Raw genomic sequence first — 25,602 nt, forward strand, 5'->3', positions numbered from 1 at the left:
GAAGACCCTGATGCTGGGGAAAAATGAAGGTAGGAGGAGAAGGAGGAGGCAGAGTATGAGATGGATATCATCACCAACTCAATGGACAGGCATTTGAACAAACTCTCAGAGATAGTGAAGGAGCCTGGCATGCTGTAGTTCATGGGTTGCAAAAAGTTGGACAGGATTTGATAACTGAACAACAACAGCCCATAAGGGGTGCATTGCTAAAAATATTAGTAAATTGAAAAACTCGTTCTCTACGCCACGGTTGACGGTTCATAGTGAGATTCCCACATATATTTTTACTCATTATGTCAATAGACCTATATTAAACACTTAAGGCCCCTTTGTCCATGGAATTTTCCAAGCAAGAATACTGGAGTGGGTTGCTATTTCCTATTCTAGGGGGTCTTCCCAACGCAGCTATCGAACCCAAGTCTCTTTTGTCTCCTTTATCGGCAAGCAGGTGCCACATAGGAAGCCCCTATATCAGGTAGAATCCTGGATTTTAAAAGATAAACCCTTTCCTTCAGAACCCAAAGACTAGTGGGAAAAAACAGACATATGAACAACCAGAGTACAGTGTGGTCAGTGTCAGAAATGTACACGTAGTGTTCTGGAAACTCGTAGAAAGGAATTTTCAGTTGGAGTAAATGGGATGGGAAGGTCTTCACAGAGGAAATCAGAATTGGACTGAGTTTACCAGGTAGACCAGGACCAAAGGAACATTTGAGAGAGAAGGATCAGCATGTTTCAAGTTGCTGTAAGGTGGGTGAGCCATCTGCGTGCTGAGGACACATAAGAAAGCAGCTCAGCGGGCCTCATGAGGCCGGGCTGTACAGGGCCCTGTGGGCACCCTCATGAGTTGACAATGTAATGTCGTTGGGGGACTGCTGATCAGGTTAGTGTCTTTTCTTCCTTTACTGCTTTCCTTCCTTTCTTTCTGTTTTTCCTTTGCCATTCCCTTTGGTTTCCTCTTTTTTCCTTTGTCTATAATTATACATTAAATCCATAGATGTTCATGGATGTTCTTTAGTCCTATTCTTCATACTTAAGACACAGTTCATTGGTAACTCTCATCCAGAGGTTTATTTTTGAAGTTAACTTTGAAGTTAACGTAACATTTTCCTTGAGGGGCACAAATGACCCAGGGATAATAATCTAACAGTGCTGTCACTAGAAATATCAGTTCCACTAGAGGGAAAAAAATAATAAGCGGACACAAAGTAGACTGCTCTGCTTTTATAAACAAATTATAAGTAAAAGTAAATTGAATTCTTATGTGTTTCAGGTAGCCTCAGGGTTTGACCTTTGTCTTTCTTCCAGTTAAAGAGTAGTGTTCTCTGATCTTACTCTGTTGATTACAAGCTAAAGTAATTATTTGGCATTGGGTGGCCTTAAGAGGGCAATGGCACCCCACTCCAGTACTCTTGCCTGGAAAATCCCATGGATGGACGAGTCTGGTAGGCTGCAGTCCATGGGGTCGCTGGGAGTCGGACGCGACTGAGCGACTTCACTTTCACGCATTGGAGAAGGAAATGGCAACCCACTCCAGTGTTCTTGCCTGGAGAATCCCAGGGATGGGGAAGCCTGGTGGGCTGCCATCTATGGGGTCGCAAAGAGTCAGACACGACTGAAGCAACTTAGCAGCAGCAGCCTTAAGATGGTAATATAGACTCATATAGATATATGTGAAGAATGAAGTAATTCCTGTTAATTCTTTACAGTTCTCCTAGTATCTAAGGAAAACATACAGTTACTCTGTGATCTTTGACATGGTTATTTAACTTGTCTCATAGGTTATAACTCGAAATGAACTCATGCTGGAAGAGACTAGAAATACCATTACAGTTCCAGCCTCTTTCATGTTGAGGATGTTGGCTTCACTGAACCATATTCGAGCTGGTAAGAACTGTCAGTATGCCTTAAAATCATTATTATATTTGAAAAAACATTATTTAAGATTGACGTTAAAGGGATTTATATTTAAGGGGAAAAGGGGATTTTCCTGACAGTCCAGTAGCTAGCACTTGCACTTCCACTGCAGGGGGCAGGGGTTCCATACCTGGTTGGGAAACTTAAGATCCCACATGCTGCATGGTGCGGCCAAAAAATTCAGAGATTTTATTAATCTCCTTAAATTACAAGATCAAGGCCAACTTTTTTTGGCCTTAACTTTTTAACTTTTTTTTTAAACACAAGAAGTGTATTTCTTGCTGACATTAGGTCCTCTCAGACTACATAGAAGGCGGCTTAACTTTTGAACTGAGTGGTATGAATTCTTGATCTTAGTACAGTAATTTGTATCCCCATGAGCCATCTTTATTGAACTGTCCTAATGAAAAGATGACATCACTTCAAATCTTTTATCAGCTATGGTTTTCTTCTCAGAGTGGAATATCATATCATAAACCTTAAGATGTGTTAAGGTTTATGTAAGTAAGTAACTTTTAATGATACATTTGGCCAAAATCAATCACAGCCCAGACAAAAATAAATGTATTACTACAAAGATTTGAAACAATAGCTCAATGTATTTTTCTAATTTTTGTGTGTTTGTTTTAGAAGATAAACCATGGGGTTCAGTGCTTCAGATACAAAACTTCACATTACAATTAATTACATTATATTATAACTAATTTTCAAGAAGGAATAGAATAACCTGTGTTCATAACAATAGAAAGTATCCAATATCCATTATAAACAAAATGTTTATCACTTCACTGATAACACAAATTTATTTATATGTTGAGTACTATTTAATAACACCAACCATGTATAGAGTACCTTTAATGAATCAGGCAGCATACCAATCATTTCACAAATCTATCCTGTTAGCTCCAGCCCTCTACATAGTAGAGTATTTTTAATAACTCACTGCAGGTCACACAACTGATAAACGGTAAAGCCTGAATTTGAAACTAGCTTCCAAGCATTTACTCTCCTTTTACCTACAAATTTCAGTTGCAGGAACATATTCAAGTCATGAATAAGACATGCAGTCCTCTGGATGAGCTGATTTCAAACTGTTTTTCTAGTCCATTCTTTCCTTCTCTGTCCTCTCCATTCTCTGTGCTGCCGCTGCTAAGTTGCTTCAGTCATGCCCAACTCTGTGCAGCCCCATAGATGGCAGCCCACCAGGCTCCCCCGTCCCTGGGATTCTCCAGGCAGGAACACTGGAGTGGGTTGCCAGTTTCTTCTCCATCCTCTCTGGCCCTCTCTAAATCTGCGGGTACCTCAAACTCTTTCCTGCCTCAAAATCTTTACAGTCATGCTGTCCCCTCCCACCCTCACTCTTTGTTAGGATAACTTCTGTCCTGGGTTTGATCCCTGGGTTGGGAAGATCCTCTGGAGAAGGGAAGGGCTACCCGCTCTAATAGTCTGGCCTTGAGAATTCCATGGACAGAAGAGCCTGGTGGGGTCCATGGGGTCACAAAGAGTCAGACACGACTGAGTGACTTTCACTTTCACCTTTCTGTTACAGACCCTCAGGTCTATATAAACGGCAGACTGCATATCATTTCCTCAGAGAGTGGGGAAGGGAGACATAAGTATTCCTGGCAGAAAAAAAGAGTATATAGCATTTGTCTTAAGTCCTGGAAGAGACTGTGGTACATCTACAAATTTAAAGACGCTCCTTATGTCTGTAATTAAAGGAGCTGGAAAGAAAACCCTCAAATTGTCAATATCAACTATTACAAGGAAAGAATAAAAATTTCAAATGGTTAAAGCAAAACAAAAAATAAACCTAAAATGAAAACAGAAAATGTTTGCAATCCAACAGCATATTATCGTGGTACTTCTTTTGCCCCCATGTTATTCACTGTGACATCTTTTGATCTGTTTTCTTCAATAAGAAGCAGTACTCTTAAAATTCACTTGACTTCAGATTTGAGGAGGCACTGTTTTATAGAACAGGAAAAACATGTGCTGATTATGATAACTAAATTTGCTGATTATGATAACTAAATTTTCATATAGAGTTCATCTGGTGAATGGCTCTGTCTGAGTTTGCCTATAGGAAACTGTTTCTCCTTTCATTTGTGCAAGAATCTATTTTAAATGCGTGCTGATGTATCAATGGTTTGTTAACTCAGTTACTACTCTCCTTCTTTGATTTTAGAATTAGCTGCTTATAATATAAAGGTTTTCTTTATTCTATTGTTTTTGGTTTTTTTTGCCAGCAATCAAAGGGAGACACTTTGTAGTTGGCTTAGTCAACCTAACTCACCCTCTTGTTTCTCTTAAGTAAAATCCTTGATAGGAAAAGATAACCAAGAGTTGATATTTCTGCTGCTTTTATTCTTAAGATATCTAGTTATTTGATGAGTCAGCTACTCCTTTCCTCTCCTTTTCTTCATTGTCCTGTATTCCAAGTACAATGATGTGTGCTTTAAATCTCCTTTTCAAAACTACAAATACCTGGTTCCTACGCACTAAAGATCCTGATTCATTTTATCTGAATAGGATTTGAGCTTCTGTATTTTAAAAAAAACACCCAAAATTTTCTCATGAATGCTCTACTAACAGCTTTTAGTTTAGGCAACTTCATGGAAAGGCAGTTCTGAGATTCCTAGAAGCTTTGACAGGCTTTGGAGAGATGGTGTGTGAACCATTCCAAACTCTTCTAGAATATGTTACAATCTACTCAGTTTACTCCCCTCTTTAAAATTCTCTTGTGCCTCCCAATGCTCTTAGGATAAAGTCCAGTGTTAACATGGTTTATAAAACCCTGAAGCATTTGTTGCTACCTCTGGAACATGGCAGATGTAGATCTAAATAGCCATATCTGTAGAGCTAACATCACACTGAACGTACAGGCACTGACCCATTCATGTACAAATTCACTCCATCAATTAGGGTAGCTTTACTCCAGAATACAATCCATATTCATCTATCTTGGTCTCCCCACTTCTGCTCTCACTTTTGTATAGTCTGATTTCCACAGCAGTCAGAGGAGGCTTTTTTAAAATGTGGGTCAGTAAGTTCAGTTCAGTCGCTCAGTTGTGTCCAACTCTGCGACCCCATGGACTGCAGCATGTCAGGCTTCCTCGTCCATCACCAATTCCCGGAGCTTACTCAAATTCATGTCCATTGAGTTAGTGATGCAATCCAACCATCTCATCATCTGTCATACCCTTCTCCTTCTGCCATCAGTCTTTCCCAGCATCAGGGTCTTTTCCAATGAGTCAGTTCTTCGCATCAGGTGGCCAAAGTATTGGATTTTCAGCTTTAGCATCAGTACTTCCAAGGAATATTCAGGACTGATTTCTTTTAGGATGGACTGCTTTGATCTCCTTGCAGTCCAAGGGACTCTCAAGAGTCCTCTCCAATATCACAGTTCAAAAGCATCAATTCTTCAGCACTCAGCTTTCTCCATAGTCCAACTCTCACATCCATACATGACTACTAGAAAAACCATAGCTTTGACTAGACGGACCTTTGTTGGCAGAGTAATGTCTCTGTGTTTTAATGTGCTGTCTAGGTTGGTCATAGCTTTTCTTCCAAGGAGCAAGCATCTTTTAACTTCATGGTTGCAGTCACCATCTGCAGTGATATTGGAGCCCAAGAAAATAAAGTCTGTCACTGTCTCCATTGTTTCCCCATCTATTTGCCATGAAGTGATTGGACTGGATGCCATGATTTTAGTTTTCTGAATGTTGAGTTTTAAGCCAACTTTTTCATTCTCCTCTTTCACTTTCATCAAGACGCTTTTTAGTTCTTCTTTGCTTTCTGCCATAAGACTGGTGTCATCTGCATATCTGAGGTTATTGATATTTCTCCCGGCAATCTTGATTCCAGCTTGTGCTTCATCCAGCCCAGCATTTCGCATGATGTACTCTGCATTTAAATTAAATAAGCAGGGTGACAATATACAGCCTTGATGTACTCCTTTCCTGATTTGGAACCAGTCGGTTGTTCCATGTCCAGTTCTACCTGTTGATTCTTGACCTGCATACAGATTTCTTAAGAGGCAGGTCAGGTGGTCTGGTATTCCCATCTCTGTCAGAATTTTCCACAGGTTGTTGTGATCCATAGTCAAAGGCTTTGGCATAGTCAATAAAGCAGAATTAGAGGTTTTTCTGGAACTCTCTTGCTTTTTCGATGATCCAGTGAATGTTGGCAGTTTGATCTCTGGTTCCTCTGCCTTTTTTAAATCCAGCTTGAACATCTAGAAGTTCACGGTTCATGTACTATTGAAGCCTGGCTTAGAGAATTTTGAACATTACTTTACTAGTGTGTGAGATGAGTGCAAATGTGCAGTAGTTTGAACATTCTTTGGCATTGCCTTTCTTTGGGATTGGAATGAAAACTGACCTTTTCCAGTTCTGTGGCCACTGCTGAGTTTTCCCAATTTGCTGGCATATTGAGTGCAGCACTTTTACAGCATCATCTTTTAGGATTTGAAATATCTGTACTGGAAGTCCATCATCTCCACTAGCTTTGTTCATAGTGATGCTTCCTAAGGCCCCCTTGATTTCACACTCCAGGATGTCTGGGTCTAGGTGAGTGATCATACCATCATGGTTATCTGGGTCGGGAAGATCTTTTTTGTATAGTTCTATGTATTCTTGCCAACTCTTAATGTCTTCTGCTTCTCTTCAGTCCATACCATTTCTGTCCTTTATTGTGCCCATCTGTGCATGAAATGTTCCCTTGGTATCTCTAATTTTCTTGAAGAGATCTCTTGTCTTTCCCATTCTATTGTTTTCCTCTATTTCTTTGCATTGATCCCTGAAGAAGGCTTTCTTATCCCTCCTTGCTTGTGGGTTAGTAAACCTTTTGTTTAAATGGCCAGAGTAAATAGGCTTTGTGGGCCATGTGGTTTCTGTTGCAGATGCTCATTTCTGACAGTGTTGCAAAAGCAGCCATAGATAATATGTAGATCGAGGGCATGGGTGTGCCTTAATACTACTTTATTCATAGAAATAGGCTAAGGGAGGGTTTGCCCAGGGGCCATAGTTTGCTGACTGTCTTTTTTAAGAAGTAAATTAGGTTATGTCACCCTTGCTTAAAATTCTCAGGGGCTTCCCACTGCTCATAAAATAAAACCTAGACTTCATACTCCGGTCTACAAGAGAGAGACCTACCAGCCACTGAGTCCATGCATTTGTTTTCTGCTCGCTTGCTACATTTTAGCCGTAAGTGACTGCTTTCCTCCTCAGACTCATAAAGCTTATTAGTATATTTAGGACCTTTTCACTGGCTGTTTCGCTGCCTTTTAGACAGCTTTGTTCATTTGCCAACTTCACTAATAATTGAACATACAATTGAGGCCTCAGCTCCAGTGTCACCTCCTCAGAAAAGTGTTCCTTAGTCACTCATTGTGAAGTTGCTTAAAGTGCACACGCTCCTTCTCATCACTTACTCTCTGGTCATTCCCTGGTTTTCCTCAAGTACTTATTCTAACTTCATTTATTTGTTGCCTTGTTACACAGATTAAAGGATAAAAATACATTGTCTTGTTTTCTGTTTTTCTTTTCTAGAAAGTGAGTTCATTAAGACCAGAGACCTAGTTTGTCTTATTCAAATCTGGATAGCTAGTTCCTAGAACAGTGCCTAGCACATAATAGTTGCTCAGTCAGTGTTCTCATTGAATGAATGGGTGAGTGAATGAATAAACTTAACAGTATCAAATCTCTAGCTAACCAGGAGTACTGTATTGATTCTTTGTGGAATACAGGTTTCCTTCGGGTAATTGTTTTCATATCTCTGTTGTCCCCTCTCTCCAGCCCCAGCCAGCTTATTAGTAGTATCTCATATTTTTCCTGGTCAAAAATAATTTCACAAATATTCAATTTGTGAAAAACTGAATTTTTTTCAATTCAAAAATAAATTTAGAAGTATTTCTAAAAGAGAATTAAAGGAGCCTTCCCACAAATGTAACCCTTATTTACAATAGCAACTTGGTGTTGTCTTGCTTTTGAAAACAGTGGCTTTCTAAGTCATTATTTCTAGTTGTCATTTTAAAGAACACAGTGTTCTCAGCCCTCCTTTAATTGCCAACCAGAGATTTGTGAAAGTGTTGAACTGCTTTGCAGTTTTATTACCTCAGTAGTACTCTGTGGACAAAAAGATTTTATTTAATTTTGTTCTTAAAAATTGGGTTTACATTCTGAGAGAGATGACTCTGCAGAAGTTGTGTGAGAAAGATCTGGAAAAAAAAAAAAACAACCATTCTGCCCCCTTCCTCATTCCAGAAGCCACTGTGAGTTACTCTGTGACTATATAAGAGACCCTAGGCCCTCACTGGACTGCATGTTGCTTGCTTTGGACTTTGCAGAATTCTAATGTCTGCTGTAAACTCCCGGATTTGAAGGCTGTGACATTTCATCTTAACCCTCCATTTCCCCATCTTCATTCATAATGTGACAACCAAAAAGAACTGGGTCATCCTGCACATTTTAAAATATGCTGATGCTGTTTAAACATGTTCCACTAATATGACCGGTATATTACTTATGATACTCTAGGTAAGCAGAACAGCAAATTCATGTATTGTTCTCTCCCATGAAAGTATGCTGCTAAGTCGCTTCAGTCGTGTCCAACTCTGTGCGACCCCATAGACAGCAGCCCACCAGGCTCCCCCGTCCCTGGGATTCTCCAGGCAAGAACACTGGAGTGGGTTGCCATTTCCTTCTTCAATGAAAGTTGCCATTTCCTTCTTCAGTGGCGCACACAATAAATATAGCATAATCTCTTTTATACTCATATACCTTAGGTAACTTTTTATTGATCAGAAAGTCTCCCACTGTGTTTAGATTCCTTAGTGACCTGTGAAGATTTATTATAATCTTATCTTACAAATGTATATTGAACACTTTAATAACTAAAACTTGTATAACTCAGGTTACAAATCATATACACATATATTATCTTCTTAGTTTGACATTGAAATGGAGTTGGTATAGAGGGGATTTAATCTTAATTTACTTGGACAATTAAACATACATCCCTTCTGTATACTGGTGTTGACAATTTAGAATTCACTGGGAGTATCTAAGCCCCTGTGAATAATAAAGCCCCAGGATTCCATCTTCTCTCGGTGTTGAGAAGCCTGAATAATTCCCGTGTCTCACCTTCAGCCTCCCGGCTTGCCCTGGAGAAGCGTCTGTGATGGAAAGGCTCCATCCTGGTGGCTGCAGTGGCTTGACACTGTGGCCTTCGTTGTGCCCTAATGCAGTGTGTCTTATCTTAGTAACACTTAAATTTGTTTATTTGATAAACCTTCATTGAACCTCTTGTACTAGGCCCTGAGGATAAAAGAAATAACTCCTACCCTCCCAGGAGCTCACAGTCTGCAAGAAGATGTGCAGACAGACTAGTACTGCAATTAGAATCATCATTATATGGTACATATAAAATATTCTGGAACCTGAAGGAAGGAGTTCATAATTCTGCAAGTTAGGGATCTGAGAAAGTCTGGGCAAAGTTTCACAAAGGGAAAAATAGTTGTATTGAGATGAGTAAGCATAACCTTTGTAGCTGAAGAACTAGGTGAGTGTCCCAAGCAGAGGGACAGCAAATGTAAACCGTGGAACTTGAGAGGACATGCCATGCTGGCACACCAGATGGTAATTGCACACTCCCTTGAGTGGTCAGCCTAGATAAGCTCCTTGAGGACAGAGAAGACCCTGTGACTGCTTTGGTCACCACTGTATCCTGGAACATAGCAGATATTTAAGAAATATTTTTATAACCAGAAATACGTGTGTTGTGTGCTGAGTCGCTTCAGTTGTGTCCAACTCTGCAGCCTGCCAGGCTCCTGTCTGTGGGATTCTCCAGGCGGAAATACTGGAGTGGCTTGCCATTTCCCTCTCCAGAGGATCTTTCTGACCCAGGGACTAAACCTGGGTCTTCTGCATTGCAAACAGATTCTTTACCATCTGAGCCAACTAGGGAATGATTCCCAGATGCTCTTGCACAGCTTCCCTCTCACTCCCTTTGGTGACACCTGATATAACTCCTAGGAACAGTTTGAAATCATTGCAGTAGACCACTATAGATCGAGATCTTTAGGGTTTTTATTTTGTAATTTTTTTTCTCTTTAGAATTACATGAATATTCTAAGTTAATAGTGCTGTGTTTCCTTTATTCTTTGCCTCTAGAGGCAAAAATAACTTCTACACATAGCTGTGAGCTGATCTTCACATGATGATATTTTGAATTATACACATTTTAATCAGTTTTATTTAAGGTATTGACAACTATTTTGATTGTAATACTAAAGGCTGTTTTTTTTTTGTCTTCTGTGTTTTCCAGACCGGTTGGAAAGTGACAGATCAGAAGGCTCTGGTCAGGAGAATGAAAATGAGGATGAAGAATAATAAACTCTTACTGGCAAGCACTTAGATGTTCTGAAATTTGTATAAGACATTTATTATATATATTTTTTCTTTACAGAGCTTTAGTGCAATTTTAAGGTTGTGGTTTTTTTGAGTTTTTCCCTTTTGAGGGGATAACCTAACATTGGTTTGGAATGATTGTGTGCATGAATTTGGGAGTGTGTGTAAAACAAAACTAGCAAAATGTTTTAAAAACTTTTTGCCATGTGTGAGGAGTGGTAGAAAATGCAAAGTGCAATATTTTCCCTAACCTTCGGATGTGGGAGCTTGGATCAATGTGGAAGAGGAATTTTCATTAAATAGTGAAAATACTGGTTCAAAGAAATGTCTATACTTGCCATTTGCATGTTTGTTGCTTTCTAATTAAAGAAGTTGGTTGTTTTACGATATCCTGAATTTGACTTTTTATTTAATGCCTTGCTGTCTTGACCCGTTTTCCAAATCTCTTCTAGATTTAATAACCTTTTCTGTTTTGACTTCTCTTTGACAGAATTACATACAAGACCTTTTTTTCATCTCTCCTTCCAAAGTGCTTTATCTCCAATGATCACCTTTCATGATTAGTGGTCCCTCGTTACCCAAGTACAGGGGTTAGTCCCCGTGCAATCTCAGAGCATCATGGATACTCAACATAATAGCACAAGCTTATTTTGAAGAGTTCTGGCTTCTGGCCTTCCTGTCTCCACCTTCTAGATTTCAGCTGAAAATGTTGACCATCCAGTCTCCTAATTCGTAGTCCTCCTGCTTGCTGGTGTCCACCTTCACCCAACTTAAGCATCTACACCCAGGTCTATCTTACAGGTTATGACCTGAAGCTGTTCCTATAGACTTAACCCTTCAGTAATTCTCTCTCCTATCCCCTAAGCTGTCGTGCTGCTGTCTCTGACTGAGCCACAAATAGACTCACAGGTGTTGCCAGGTTCCCATGTGGAGATCAGGGATGGCTCCTCCCAGATGACTGCAGACCCAAGGACATGTGTTGCTAAGAGAAGACAGATGGCTTTTTGGATAGAGGAAAAAAAACTCTAGTTGGCTCAGTAACTTCAGTTGGACTTAAATGTCTAGCTCTTAGTCTGGGCAGGACACATATGTATCTGTATTAAGAACATGCTAAATGCTCAAAGGGGAAAGGAATTGGTCTCTAAACAGGGCAGCTGCATGATTTTCAAAAAGTATTAGGGTCTATTTCTGGTTCCCAAATAGTTACATGACCTGCTCAAGCCATCTGATTTCTCTGGGCTTCTGTGTCCTCTTCCTTTATGGGCTTCTGTTTCTTGATGAAAGTGAGAGTGAAAAAGTTAGCTTAAAGCTCAACATTCAGAAAACTAAGATCATGGCATCTGGTCCCATCACTTCATGGGAAATAGATAGGGAAACAGTGGAAACAGTGTCAGACTTTATTTTGGGGGGCTCCAAAATCACTGCAGATGGTGACTGTAGCCATGAAATTAAAAGACGGTTACTCCTTGGAAGGAAAGTTATGATCAACCTAGATAGCATATTCAAAAGCAGAGACATTACTTTGCCAACAAAGGTCCGTCTAGTCAAGGCTATGGTTTTTCCAGTAGTCATGTATGGATGTGAGAGTTGGACTGTGAAGAAAGCTGAGCGCCAAAGAATTGATGCTTTTGAACTGTGGTGTTGGAGAAGACTCTTGGGATTCCCTTGGACTGCAAGGAGATCCAACCAGTCCATTCTGAAGGAGATCAGCCCTGGGATTTCTTTGGAAGGAATGATGCTAAAGCTGAAACTCCAGTACTTTGGCCACCTCATGCGAAGAGTTGACTCATTGGAAAAGACTCTGATGCTGGGAGGGATTGGGGGCAGGAGAAGGGGACGACAGAGGATAAGATGGCTGGATGGCATCACTGATTCGATGGACGTGAGTCTGAGTGAACTCCGGGCGTTGGTGATGGACAGGGAGGCCTGGCGTGCTGCGATTCATGGGGTCACATAGAATCGGACACGACTGAGCGACTGAACTGAATCGAACTGAAAATGGAGGTAGTCCTGTTTCACCCCGTAAATCCCAGGGGCTGTGTTAGGAACACATGAAAGGTCGGCGGGCTTTACAGAATAACTGAAAAGATTACTGCAGCACACAAAATAACAGTTTCTTCCACTAGAACAGGAACAGAGATGTGCTGGAAAACTAACAGAGCAGACTGGAGTGCTTAGTGGGGTCAAGGATGACTGGCACGAAAAGCAACAGGAGAAAATCAGTGACTTCACTTCAGTGTGTTCACTTGGCAGTGAAGGAGGCTGGGCAGCTGGGAGTGGAGGAATTCTGAACTTCTGGTTTAATTTGGCTAGGAATCTAAAATTGCAACTCAAACATTAAAAAGTGGTATTTGTCCAAGGAATTAGATGCCTTAGTTTTATTGATTTTGTAGTTTTGTGGTGTACGTTACAAAGGGCTTCTGTGGTGGCTCAGTGGTATAGAATCTGCCTGTCAATGCAGGAGATGCAGGTTCAGTCCTTGGGTTGGGAAGGTCCCCTGGAAGAGGGAAATGGCACCCCACTCCGATATTCTTGCTGAGAGAATTACCCCCAACAGAGGAGCCTGGTGGGCTACAGTCTGTGGGGTCACAAAGAGTCAGACACAAATGAGCACATATCACCAATTGGTTATAAAGGAGCAGGGCAGGCCAGACAAGTAGTCAAGAAGACAGCAAAAAGAAAAGATTATACAGAGACAGACTTGATGAGTCCTGGCCACTCCCATGATCCACTGTTTGTTGGGGTGTGGGGGGATGCCAGGATCACAAGTTGGACTCTGGATCTCAGTGTTCCACTTAACCACTCAGAAAAAGGAATATGGCTTTAGGGCTGGCAGGTACAGGGTCAGATAAAGGTGGTAGGCTCTGTGCCTTGAGGTTGTACGAGTCTGATAATCTCTACCATCCACCCTTTGACTTTGGTTGTGGGGTAGACCAAGCAAGAGAGCACTGCTCTTCATTAATCCTCCTTTGAAACTTAGAATTAACAATGTTTGTTGTGTCTTTCCTGGTTACTTCCCAGTCATTTAACAGTATTCCATGAATCTGATTTTCTTGCAGTTTATTAAAAGTACATGGATAACTGTACCTAGGTGACTGTGGTATGGATTGTGCCACAGTGGGCTCAGTCTCCTTCCTCTTTTCAGCCTGTGGGAAGGGAGGCTTGAGAAAAGGACATGTCTGCAGAAAAAGGGTACAGGTAAAGGAGGAGACACCCAGAGAAGTCCACAGTCCATAAGTACAAATTCACAATTTGCAAAGCTCTACACAAGCCAAAAACCAGATATTTAATCAGGTAAACAAAATTATTCTAACTACACTTTTACTTGTTTATAAATATTTATAATGACCCTAAGCATTGGGCTGGGGGGGGGGGTGTTGTGGGGGGGTGCTTCCCTGATGGCTCAGACAGTGAAGAATCTGCCCCTTGCAGGAAACACAGGTTCAATCCCTAGGTTGGGAAGATCCTCTGGAGAAAGGAATGGCAACCCACTCTAGTATTCTTGCCTGCAGAATTACATGAACAGAACAGCCTGGTGGGCTGCAGTCCATGGGGACACAGAGAGTCAGATATGACTCAGCAACTAACACTAAGCATTTTTTTAGCATTTTTTTAATCTTAAAAAAAAAATCCAAAAACTTCAAGTGAACTGTACTTCTGAATCAGCATGCTTTTGTCTTGAAGGTTGGGTTTTAACCACCTTTGCATCCAGGAGTCCATTATCAGAACACAGCATAGGACTCCGCTCCTTAAGCATCACTGACTGACCTATTTCCAGCCACACAGGCTCTTTCCCCTGCACTCTCAGCATGGCCTTGCCTGCTGAGGCCTGTGATCCTCCCCAGGACTGTCTTTTCCTCTGGGAAAGTCTGACTCACCTATGATTAGTGATATTTCAAAATGGTGGTGTCAAAAGGAAAAAAGTGGCTTTTAATTCTTAAGCTATTAATACTACTCAGGGAATTGCTCTCTGAGGGAGATGAAAACAGCTTTGTCTATTTTGTTCTCCTAAAAATAACAATGAGCAGAACTGTGTTCTTGGTAATCATGTAGATTGAGTTTGTTCTTTGAATTCCTTCCAGTGAAATCTGATCACTTTCCTTAGGCCTGCAGTTTTTTATAGTTCTGGCAAGCAGATATTCTAATCCCCAGATTCCTTGGTTTACAATAGTTTTTTCTACCGACCCAATAAAGCCCCACTGGCCTGTTCTATTAATGATGACTGTCAACTATCCCTCATCCTCCTCAAGCTGCAGAGCTGGCTTTTTCCTTCTCTGTCACATCGCCAAGGACGCTTTGAGACTTTGGACAATTCTCTGTACTTCCTGAGGCCTCCTTGGATTGTGTGTCCCCCTTCCCAAATGAGAAGGGTGATCCAGCTCTGCCCCTCTTGTAGTCATATACGACTGTGCTCACAGCCATTTTCCTTTGCTTCAGGGTGAAAACTCTGATTTCTCTTTACTCTCCCGTGGAATTTACCTGGGGTTCTCTGTATCCTGTGGGTGATAGCAGTCTCCTGCCCCTGAACTGCCTCTTCCCTCAGGGACTCTGAGGGTCACAGAGTCTGAACCCAAGTGCCAAGGCCACTGCCAAGCAGTCACTGTCACTGCAGGAGGGAGCTGCCCTTGGAAGCCTGGTCACAGCTCAGCAGAGTGTCCCTTCTGACTGTCCCTTAAGGGAGGTCAGAGTTGAGCTTGCGCTTTGATTCCAGATGCCACACCAGCCTGGGACTCCATCATCTTCACTGGCCATTAACAGAAAAGCTCCACTCTTCCTGACCTCCTGAACCCCAAATGCTAGTTGCCCTTTGCTCCCTCGCCTCCGTTGCCTTCCCCTTTCTCACCATGTTCCTGTGTACTGTTCAGCAAACGTGACAACAACCTTCAACACCGCTTATGTAGGGTAACTGTTATCTTTTCAAGATTCTCAAGTCTTGTCGTCGAGAGCCCTGTAAAGCACAAGTACTACACCCACCTGCAGAGCGGAGGAAAACCAGCAGCGGCTCAGTATCGACTATGGCCCAGGTACTACGCTCAATGCCTTAATCGACATTATCACCTCGGAGGGAGACCCTCTTGGAGTCTGTGTCCCCACGTAAAATGAATATATATAAAATGCCACATATAAAATGAATACAAAGTTCATTTTATAGATGAGAAAACTGCAGTACACAAAGATTGAGTAGTTGGCCCAAGGACACTTACTAAGCCAGTGACAGTATGGAATCTGAATCCAGAACTTCCCATAGCAAATCCTGTGCTATCCCCATTATATCACATTTGAGCTGATAAGCAATGAGATAAAGCATTTGGAAGTGCCTAATAATGTCCAGCACACAACAGGCACTCAAGTAACTTAACATGTCAGGTTCACAGGAGTCTCAGTACCTGCTAGTTTCCTTCTTCAACCTTTGTAGCCACATCACCTCCACAGTTCCTTCTAGACTGGAGATAGCTGGGGCTCAAGCTGAACCCTTGTCATGAATATATCCTGTGGTCCATCCAGAGACCTGTCTAATCTGTACGTATGTCATGGACCAACTGTCAGGATAGAAAAGTACTCATCTAATTAAATCTGAACACGCCAGTAAGGTCTCTCACTGTTGCTGTTGTTCAGTTGCTCAGTCATGTCCAACTTTTTGCAAGCCCATGAACTGCAGCATGTCAGGCTTCCCTGTCCTTCACCATCTCCCAGGAGTTTGCTCAAACTCAAGTCCATTGAGTCGATGATGCCATTCAACCATCTCATACTCTGTCATCCCCTTCTCCTGCCTTCAGTCTTTCCTAGCATCGGGGTCTTTTCCAATGAGTTGATTCTTTGCATCAGGTGGCCAAAGTATTAGAGCTTTAGCATCAGTCTTTCCAATGAATATTCATGTACTTTATGATTGACTAGTTTGATCTCCTTGCAGTCCAAGGGACTCTCAAGAGTGTTCTCCAACACCACAGTTCAAAAGCATCAATTCTTTGGTGCTCAGCCTTCTTTATGATCCAACTCTCACATCCATACATGACCGCTGGAAAAACTGTAGCTTTGACTTTATGTACCTTTGTTGACAAAGTCTCTGCTTTTTAATGTGCTGTCTAGGTTTGTCTTAGCTTTCCTTCCAAGGAGCAAGCGTCTTTTAATTTCATGGCTGCAGTCACCATCTGCAGTGATTTTGGAGCCCCAAAAATAAAGTCAGCCACTGTTTCCACTGTTTCCCCATCTACTTGCCATTAAGTGGTAAGACCAGATGCCATGATCTTAGCTTTTTTTTTTTTTTTTTGCCGAGCAAAGGTTTAATGAGCCCCACCCAGAGCCATCAGTGGGAAGCCTTCTTCTTCCCTTCCTCCTCCTTCTTCTTCTCCTTTTACACCTTGGGCTTCTTGACCTTGCCTGAGGCGCTCTTGTGCGGTTCCGAGCTGGGCTTCACCTCATTTTCCGAATCACTGGAGCTGCTGCTGGAATCTGAAGTGCTCCCTTGGCTGTGGCCATGGCCGTGGTGATGCTTTAGGTTATCAGCTGACCCGCCCTGAACTTTGGGGGAGCTGTGCTTGGGGTCTCCCACCTTGCCTGCCCCTTGGGGCTTCTTGGAGGTAGACTCCACAGCTGCCGACAGGTCGAACTCCATGGTAGTGAGAGCTTAGCTTTTTGAATGTTGTGTTTTAAGCCAGCTTTTTCCACTCTCCTCTTTCACTTTCATCAAGAGGCTTTTAGTTCCTCTTCACTTTTTGCCATTAGGGTGGTGTTATCTGCATATCTGAGGTTATTGATATTTCTCCCAGCAATCTTGAAGCTTGTGCTTCATCCAGCCTGGCATTTTGCATGATGTCCTCTGCATACAAGCTAAATAAGCAGGGTGACAGTATACAGCCTTGACGTACTCCTGTCCCAGTCTGGAATCAATCTGCTGTCCTATGTCTAGTTCTACCTGTTGCTTTTTGACCTGCATACAGGTTTCCCAGGAGGCAAGTAAGATGGTCTGGTATTCCCATCTCTTTAAGAATTTTCCACAGTTTGTTGTGATCCATTCTATCAAAGGCTTTAGCATAGTTAATGAAGCAGAAGTATGTGTTTTTCTGAATTCCCTTGCTTTTGCTATGATCAAGTGGATGTTGGCAATTTGATCTCTGGTTCCTCTGCCTTTTCTAAATTGAGCTTGTACATATGGAAGTTCTCAGTCCACATATTGTTGAAGTCTAACTTTGAAGGATTTTGAGCATTACCTTGCTAGCATGTAAAATGAGTGCAATTGTGCAGTAGTTTGAACATTCTCTGGCATTGCCTTTCTTTGGGACTGGAATGAAAATTGACCTTTTCCAGTCCTGTGGCCACTGCTGAGTTTTCCAAATTTGCTGGCATGTTGAGTGCAGGACTTTAACAGCATCATCTTTTAGGATTTGAAATAGCTCAGCGGGAATTCATCAGCTCCACTAGTTTTGTTCGTAGTAACAAACTACGAACTACACTCCAGGATGTCTGGCTCTAGATGAGTGACCACACCATCTTGGTTATCCTGGCCATTAAGGCCTTTTTTGTACAGTTCTGTGCATTCTTGCCACCTCTTCTTAATCTCTTCTTCTTCTGTTAGGTCCATACTGTTTTTGTCCTTTATTGATCCCATCTTTCCATGAATTGTTCCCTTGGTATTGCTAATTTTCTTGAAGAGATCTCCAGTCTTTCCTATTCTATTGTTTTCCTCTATTTCTTTGCATTGTTCACTTTTTTTTTTAATTTTATTTTATTTTTAAACTCCACAATACTGCATTAGCCTTGCCAAATATCGAAATGAATCCGCCACAGGCATACCCACGTTCCCCATCGTGAACCCTCCTCCCACCTCCCTCCCCTGCCCTCCCTCTGGGTCGAATGTTCATTGCAGCACTGTTTATAATAGCCAGAACATGGAATCAACCTAGATGCCCATCAGCAGATGAATGGATAAGAAAGCTGTGGTACATATACACAATGGAGTATTACTCAGCCATTAAAAAGAATATATTTGAATCAGTTCTAATGAGATGGATGAAACTGGAACCTATTATACAGAGTGAAGTAAGCCAGAAAGAAAAACACCAATACAGTATACTAATGCATATATATGGAATTTAGAAAGATGGTAACAATAACCCTGTGTACGAGACAGCAAAAGAGACACTGATGTATAGATCAGTCTTATGGACTTTGTGGGAGAGGGAGAGGGTGGGGAGATTTGGGAGAATGGCATTGAAACATGTATAATATCATGTATGAAACGAGTCGCCAGTCCAGGTTCGATGCACGGTATTTCTTTGCATTGTTCACTTTTAAGAAAGCTTTCTTATCTGTCACTGTATCAAAGCCTTTTTCCTCCCTCTCCTGTCCTGTCCACCCCAGGATTCCTTGTCCTATTGCAAATACTTGAGTTAGTCTCGCCAGTTGCTCAGAGACTACACAGCAGCTCCTTAAATGAGAATCAAATAACATTAACAACATTAGCACCAGATGGCCCTTCTCTTACATTCCTCAACCCCATTCCTACAGCAGGGATTTGTTTAAGATCACACAGCTGAGCAGTGTAAGCAAGCTAGCTGGGTGGTCCTTAAAGGCTGAGGACAGCGGTGGAGACCCAGCGTTCAGAGGAGGTGCTCTAAGCCAGGAGCAAACAAGCCTTCAGCTGTATCCTCGACTCTTTCCCGCTGGGGACAGCCGGTGGTGCACAGCCACACTGCTGCCACCTGGCGTCGAAGGCCCTGAATCGGAGCCTGGGAAAGGCCTCGGCAGTGACCTGTGTGCTTGGTAGTGTGGGACTTCGTGCCTTCCAGGTCACACTAGCCCGCAAACCTGGCATCTGGGAGACAGCATGGGGGGTACTTAGTCAAGTGGTAACCTCGATGAAAGCAGTAGAGATGGGCAACAGTCCTACAGGTGGTCCTGTCAAAACTAGAAGATGCAGAACTGAGGTTTTTATGTTAAGTGGCCAAATGTCCCACCTACCGCTCCCTACACTGCCCCCTCAGGAAGGCTTCAGGTTGCCGCTGCACAGCGGGATAAAGCTAATGGGCCAGCGTTCAGCAAGGGCAGTTGGGGTTTTGACTTTGTGCACCAAGGACAAGTGTCCCCAAAACTGCCCCCCCAGAAACCTCAGTGTACGGGGAGTATGTCTTTGTCCTCTCCCCACTCACCTCCTTTTGCGCTCCCTTCTCACTCGGGCTGAATAAGGAGTATTTGAATTCCTCAATATGCAGAATATGGTTCTAGCTGCCGGGCACCCTCCAAGTCTTGGTTCAGTCACCTCCTATAGCGTGCTACCCCTAACTCCTTCTGATTGGGAATATTCAGCTCCCTATAGAGCCTGCAGTTCTTCCTAGAACCATTACTTGACTTTGCTGCTTATTAGCCTCAGTCTCCTCTAGGTCTCTTCCTACATTAGAGTGAAACACTTGAATGTTATTACAGAGCCTAGCTTGATGCTTGGAAGATGAATGAATGAATGGACTTCAGTACAAAGGAGGAAACGCAGAGAATGCTTTTGGGAAGTACAGTATTTCTAGATTGGCTTAGATGAAATCTAGTATATCCCAGCTAGTCTGGGATCAGCCTGTGAGGACTTGGGAGGTCTCAGGACACTCCTTCGAGCCCAGCCAAGTACAGTCCAGGGAAGGCACCTTCCAACTCCTGGGATGCAGGCCGCTTCGTTGCACTCAAAATGGCCTGATGGGGGTGGATGGGGTCGGGGGGCGGTCATCTTAGGTTCCTGCCCTGTTCCCCCTCAGAGCATACTAGAGTATGGTCCCTCTAGAAACTGGATAAGGACAAGTACTAGGAAAAAGTACAGAAAGCAAAAATGCCCTCAGATTTAGGAATGCCAGCCAGTAGTGAGAGCAGAATCTGACTGATCTGCACATCACCTCAGCAGAACCCACAGGTGAAACTGCCCTCTGCTGCTTCCCTCTTCCAGCCAGAATGCAGACTGGGTGAATTTGATCACTGAAGGTAGCAGCCCCCAGGTCTAAGGAAAAGTCTTTTGTAAACTGCAGACAAAGGGACCAGCCAACCACTGGTCTCTGCCACACAGCAAAGGCACACTGCCTGCTGGAGAACTAGTTACAGTGAAACACTGCAAAGGTGGTGCACTTTCTGGAACGGCTGCCTCATAACAGATATGGGAGAGCTCAGAATCTATCCTCTGCTGACCACCTGGAATTCAGAAGTGGGGCAAGACCTGCACTTGACTGCTGTCATCTAGGCTGAAGGGCAGGAACAGGTGGTTCAAGTCACCACAGCCACTGATGCAAGCCCACACATTCAGCTGCCCATCTCAAAGGGATGGGGAGAGATCTCACGTACGCATAACAATCCGTGGCCCCACTTTCCACCTCTGAGGACACGCCCTCTGCACCCATTTATGTGTCCTTCTGGTTGGCATCCTGTCAGGACTGTGCTCTAAACAGACACATTGGATCAGCCCATGCGTCAGGCCTGAAGTGCTTCACATGCCCATCAGAAATGACACCCAAAAGCTGTGCAATTATTGATCCATGGGTCACTTTTTTCTCCCTAACAAATTCAGAGAACAACAAAGGTCAGAGTTAGAAAGGACCCTGGCCACCTCTCAGTCCACGGGACCACAAAGACTCAGACACGACTGGATGACTAAGCACACACACAGCACAGTCCAGCCCACAATCCCTAGCTCATTTTCCAGATGGCCCAGAGGTGACAGGGAGTCCCAGTGACCCGAGTAACATAAGGCAGAGCCGGGCCAGCACAGTTCCTGATGCCAGGTCCAGAGTTCTTCAAGTCTTTCTTAAGACATTGAGGGCAGGGAAATAGTAGCTGCTGGCCATGGGAGTTTTCCCTGGAGGCCAGCTAATCTAAACAGTACATGAGGCATCACATACGGAACCTATTCCACGGGATTTTCCTGTGTGAAGGGGATTCCCTCCAGTGATAGCAGTAACTACTCGGCAGCGCTTGGCCCCGCGGCCCTGTTCAGGTCCGGAAGATGAAGGTGCTTCCTAACCACACGGGTTGTTTTTCTTTCTAGAAATGAAACGTCTGGTATCTGTTCCTTGCTCCTGTGCTTTACAGTGGTTTCTCCCTTCTTTTAAAATACTAAGGAGCCAGTCCATAGGGAGGCCTGTCCTCAGTGGCCACAACCCCAGACCTGCTGCCTCTGCCCAGCAGCCAGGGCACAGTCCCTACTAGAATCAGCAGGCCCACAGGCAAGGCTGTAAGCAGGACGCCTGGGTCTGGGGTCTGTGCTCCTGGGCTCTCCTCTGGGGACCACTCAGGGCAGAACCAATGGCCCCACACAGCCCGCGTCAGCCACACAGAGGAAGCGCCATCCTCCAAAGTGTCCCGAGGCCTCTGGTAGAGTGCATGGCTGGACTCCCAAGGACACAGGTTGTGAAGAAGAGGAGGTGGCCCACATGGTGCTTTCCTGCCCAGCTGAGGCCTCTAGCCCCCTCTAAACCCCACTCCGCCCAGAGTCTCAGCCACACCTCCATCTGCTCTGTTTTGTGCTCTGGTCCCATCACTGGGATCCACAGAAAGCCCTCGTGTGGTCTCACACAGACACTGAAGTCACTTACAGACACTGTTTTCAGTGTTTTTTCAGATGACTGCATATCAGATGTTGCTCACGGGGCCCTGGCACAGATGGTAACGGGCGTCCACCCTCATCTCTGCTCTGTGGCTAAAACATCCCCCTCTTCGATGCTCTGAAGCTGCAGCCTCTGACCTGCGAGAGTTCTGCTGCCTCGGCGGCTCCCAAAGCCAATTCCAGGGACAGTCCGAGCTGTAAGCAAGACCCCAGGCAAAGCCTCCTCCCCAAATAAGTTGATTTTGGCTTCAGCCTCTATGGCTTTGGCCAAGCTGGTTGCGTAACTGTCCAAGGACTTGTGCACATCAGCTTTCACGTGAAGAATAGGGTTCTTGGCAGCTTCTAAGAGAGAAGGCAGAAAGAAGGTTAGTGAGGGGCCAGGACTGATGGCTCCCCAGGACTGGCCTGCTGTTGTTTTACTGACCTGGGAAGGGGAGACAAATAGCTGAAGGCTGTGGGTTCTGGAATTTAGAGTCCCCAGGCGACAATTCCCTACTTACTATTTGGGAAATCTAAGACGTCATTTAATCTAATTTCAGTTTCCTAATCTGTAAAGAGATCATGGCACACCCCTTATGTCATAGGGTTCCTGTGATAATTAAACAGTTCTTCCTAAGATGCGTTAGCTTAGGTCTGGCTCGTAGGAAAGGCTTGATAAATACTTTCTATTGGGCTTCCTTGATAGCTCAGTTGGTAAAGAATCTGCCAGCAATGCAGGAGATCCCAGTTCAATCCCTGGGTCGGGAAGATCCGCTGGAGAAGGGACAGGCTACCCACTCCAATATTCTTGGCCTTCCCTGGTGGCTCAGCTGGTAAAGAATCTGCCTGCAATGCAGGAGACCTGGGTTTGATCCCTGGGTTGGGAAGATCCCCTAGAGAAGGGGAAGGCTACCCATTCCAGTATTCTGTGGGGAATTCCATGGACTGTGTAGTCCACGGGGTCCCAAAGAGTTGTACACGACTGAGTGATTTCACTTAATTTACATCTGTAAAAGAGTTCTCTGGTCTTTCAGCTCCCTGGAATGTGCAGCGGTTTTGGCTATAACTTCCACAAGCCTGAATGTTGCCTCTGGCCTTTCCACACCCGCTCAGAAATTCCTCACAGCCATAGAGAACCTCAGGGTTTGAAGGACATTAGAAGTCAGGTGCCCTTTCCCCAGGGACTAGGATCCCTGACAACTTAAGTGAACAGGTTGGGGGGGGGGGCTTCAGTTTCACATCCTGATGGCTTTTAACCTCACTGCTTGTTTTCCTCCTGACATTTTGGAGGGAACAGCTTATCCCCTAATCCTCATGTTGCTTGGAGTAAGCAACTTGCATGCCACACTCCAAGAGGAGAAGAAGGGAGGAACACGTGCCCTCTCCCTGCCCTGCCACTCGCTCCCGGGAGGACTGATGTGGTCTTAGAAGTGTCTGCTCCTCGCCCTGTCTGCAAAGAAGAGTGCTTTTGGTATGCTGTCCCCCAACATGGAGGCTGATGGAGCGAGCTTGGCCATATGTGGGCTGGGTGCATTGGGGAAGGCTTCAATCCATTTTTTTTAAAATTTGGGAGTAACATAAGGCCCATGAGGCTGCTAATCCAAGCTCTGTTCTTGAATCTACTTTCCCCATAAAACAGACGATTTGATGTCTGCCTCCTTGACATCCATGACCAACCCTTCCATTCATCTGGAACCGGGGTGGGGAGTGGTAGAAAAGATAGGACGAATTATGAACATCAACTCTGATACGGCCGATATTTATTTTCATAGTCAGCATTTCTGAAGAAATTACATCAAAGTCCCGGAGCCCTCCGTCACATCTTATTCAGAGGAAAAGAGATTCTTCCATGTGCGGGCAGCCTGGATGGCACTTCTAGTCAGCATATCTGGGAGGGAAACTAGACCCCAAGTTCCAGAGGCAACTAGAGTGCTGAGGGTTGAGTTCAGAACAGGGGGAGCCAAAAATGCAGATACAGCAGAACTCATTCCTCTCGCAGGACCCAAGTGCCCCAGCACCCTCAAGAGGGCAAGACCACTGAGGTGGCAGCTTCCCCTGCCGTGAAGTTGGAGCATTCTTGGGCCGTTATTTGCGTCTTCCACGCATGGAAGCTGAGGCTCAGAGAGGCCAAGTTCAGATTCATAGCCACACAGCATCCATAAGGGAAAGAGACTTGGGAGGGCCCAGAAACTGGTGTACCTAGTCAGGTAACTTCCTGAGGGAGGAGATGGGAATCAGCTGTGTGTGTGTGTGTGTGTGTGTGCATGTCTGTGTAGCCCACTGCTTGCCCAGCCTTAGATGCTATTTGCTCTGAGAGTTAGAAGCCTAAGGACTCAAGTGAGAGAGGTCAGGTTGGGAGTGACTTGGGAATGGGCAAAGGTGGAGCCCCTAGTGTGCTGGGCGTGGGGGCAGGCTCGGCTGAGGAATTTTCCTAAGATCCTTTCACTTCCCCATTTCCCTGAAGCCATCAGCCACAGAAACCAAACCTTTGATTTGTTCCACTTCATCTTCAAATGTCACCGAGCTCCTCCTCTTGGGTGGGCACGTGCCATGGGAGAGAGGGTTGTCATCCGATGTGTAGTCTTCAAGCAGCATGACATCTGTTCCTAAAACCAAGGGCAAACTGTGCACCTCTAACTGGCAACACCAAATCCTCTCACGTTCTTTCCCACCCTCTCTAAACAGCCCTTGCCTTCCTCTCCCATTTATTCCAACCCACAACCAGGTGCATCCAACTGCCCTGCAGCTTTGTCCAGGACACACAGTGTCTCTCGTCCCATTTCAGGGAGTTTGCAGCCAGCCACTGGGGCTGCTTTTCAGGCACACCAAAAACAGCAATGTTATCCAAGTGGATGGGTTACAGCCAGAACTACCATACTCAGAAGTGCTGAGTCAGCCAGACGTGGACTGGGGAAGGGGAGTCAGGCTGAGTGGAGGAGGGAGGCATTATTAAAGGGGCTTTGTGTTCAGACTGATTTTTCTTACAGTTTGAATTTCTATCATTCTGGTTAAAATATGCTGTGCTAAATAAACATATAAATGCTGAATGTGTAAAGTTCTCTAGGGATCAAAAAGGGATTGAAAAATATGCCCCTCAAAAAATAGGGGGAAGGCAGAGAGGAAGGAAGCTCTATTAGAACTGGGTAGACAGGTGGGGAGGGCTGGGGAGGAGAGCAGGGCTGAGCAGAACCCTGACCCCACACTGGGGCAGATGTTGGGACTGGCCCTCCTCTGTCTTAGTCTCTAGCTTTCAACCCTTCAAAGCCTGGTGCTCAGCAAATTAGGAAGAAAGCAGAGCCAGGGGCTCCACAAGTTCTCCCGGAAAAACCTACACACGTGTGCTTCTCTGGCGGACTTTACAATATGGTGGTTACGCACACAGGCTCCCGAGTTGGAGAGATCTCAAGTTACTTAGTCCCTCAGCAGCCTCCAAGGTGTATAAAAGGGGGATAATTCTGTCTACCTCATAAAATTGTGAGAATTATGAGTTGGGATATGTGAAGCTGTGATGCAGTACCTGGAGCACAGCAGGCCCCTGGTCCGTGGAATCATCACTCACGAGGACACGGCTAAGAGCAGGGAGGTTGAAGCTCACATTCCAATCTGTGTGAGCCCAGAACCCAGGCTCTTTCTTCTGGCTACATGTTCCCTTACTCCTTTTCGCCCGGTCACCTCCTATTCACTCTATAGGTTTTCACATCACTTCCTCAGAGAAACTTTTCTAAC

The 25,602-nt window shown here is 44.2% G+C and overlaps 2 protein-coding genes and 1 pseudogene across 15 annotated transcripts in view; 1 reads left to right on the forward strand and 2 right to left on the reverse strand.

The window, feature by feature from the left end:
- DCAF6 (DDB1 and CUL4 associated factor 6) overlaps nucleotides 1-15,914 on the forward strand; it is a 184,353-nt gene extending 168,439 nt beyond the window's left edge. For 8 of the 9 annotated variants that reach the window (XM_005896961.2, XM_070366886.1, XM_070366890.1 and 5 more), the window contains 2 exons: nucleotides 1,782-1,887; nucleotides 10,246-10,715. In XM_005896961.2, coding sequence (XP_005897023.1) covers nucleotides 1,782-1,887; nucleotides 10,246-10,310 — 171 coding nt within the window. In that variant the 3' untranslated portion in view covers nucleotides 10,311-10,715. Of the gene's footprint in view, nucleotides 1-1,781; nucleotides 1,888-10,245; nucleotides 10,716-10,818 lie in introns of those variants that run through there. The other variant, XM_070366876.1, reaches the window with a different exon arrangement.
- GPR161 (G protein-coupled receptor 161) overlaps nucleotides 1-25,602 on the reverse strand; it is an 83,937-nt gene that overhangs the window by 6,926 nt on the left and 51,409 nt on the right. For 3 of the 6 annotated variants that reach the window (XM_070366899.1, XM_070366895.1, XM_070366896.1), the window contains 2 exons: nucleotides 24,363-24,482; nucleotides 18,021-22,239 (listed from right to left, as the gene is read on the reverse strand). In XM_070366899.1, the coding sequence (XP_070223000.1) occupies nucleotides 21,974-22,239; nucleotides 24,363-24,482 (386 nt within the window). In that variant the 3' untranslated portion in view covers nucleotides 18,021-21,973. Of the gene's footprint in view, nucleotides 1-18,019; nucleotides 22,240-24,362; nucleotides 24,483-25,602 lie in introns of those variants that run through there. The other 3 variants (XM_070366906.1, XM_070366903.1, XM_070366900.1) reach the window with 2 other exon arrangements.
- Nucleotides 16,580-17,850, reverse strand: LOC102284789 (immortalization up-regulated protein pseudogene; annotated as a pseudogene).

Source organism: Bos mutus, chromosome 3, assembly GCF_027580195.1.
Source record: "Bos mutus isolate GX-2022 chromosome 3, NWIPB_WYAK_1.1, whole genome shotgun sequence".
Classification (NCBI taxonomy): Eukaryota; Metazoa; Chordata; class Mammalia; order Artiodactyla; family Bovidae; genus Bos; species Bos mutus.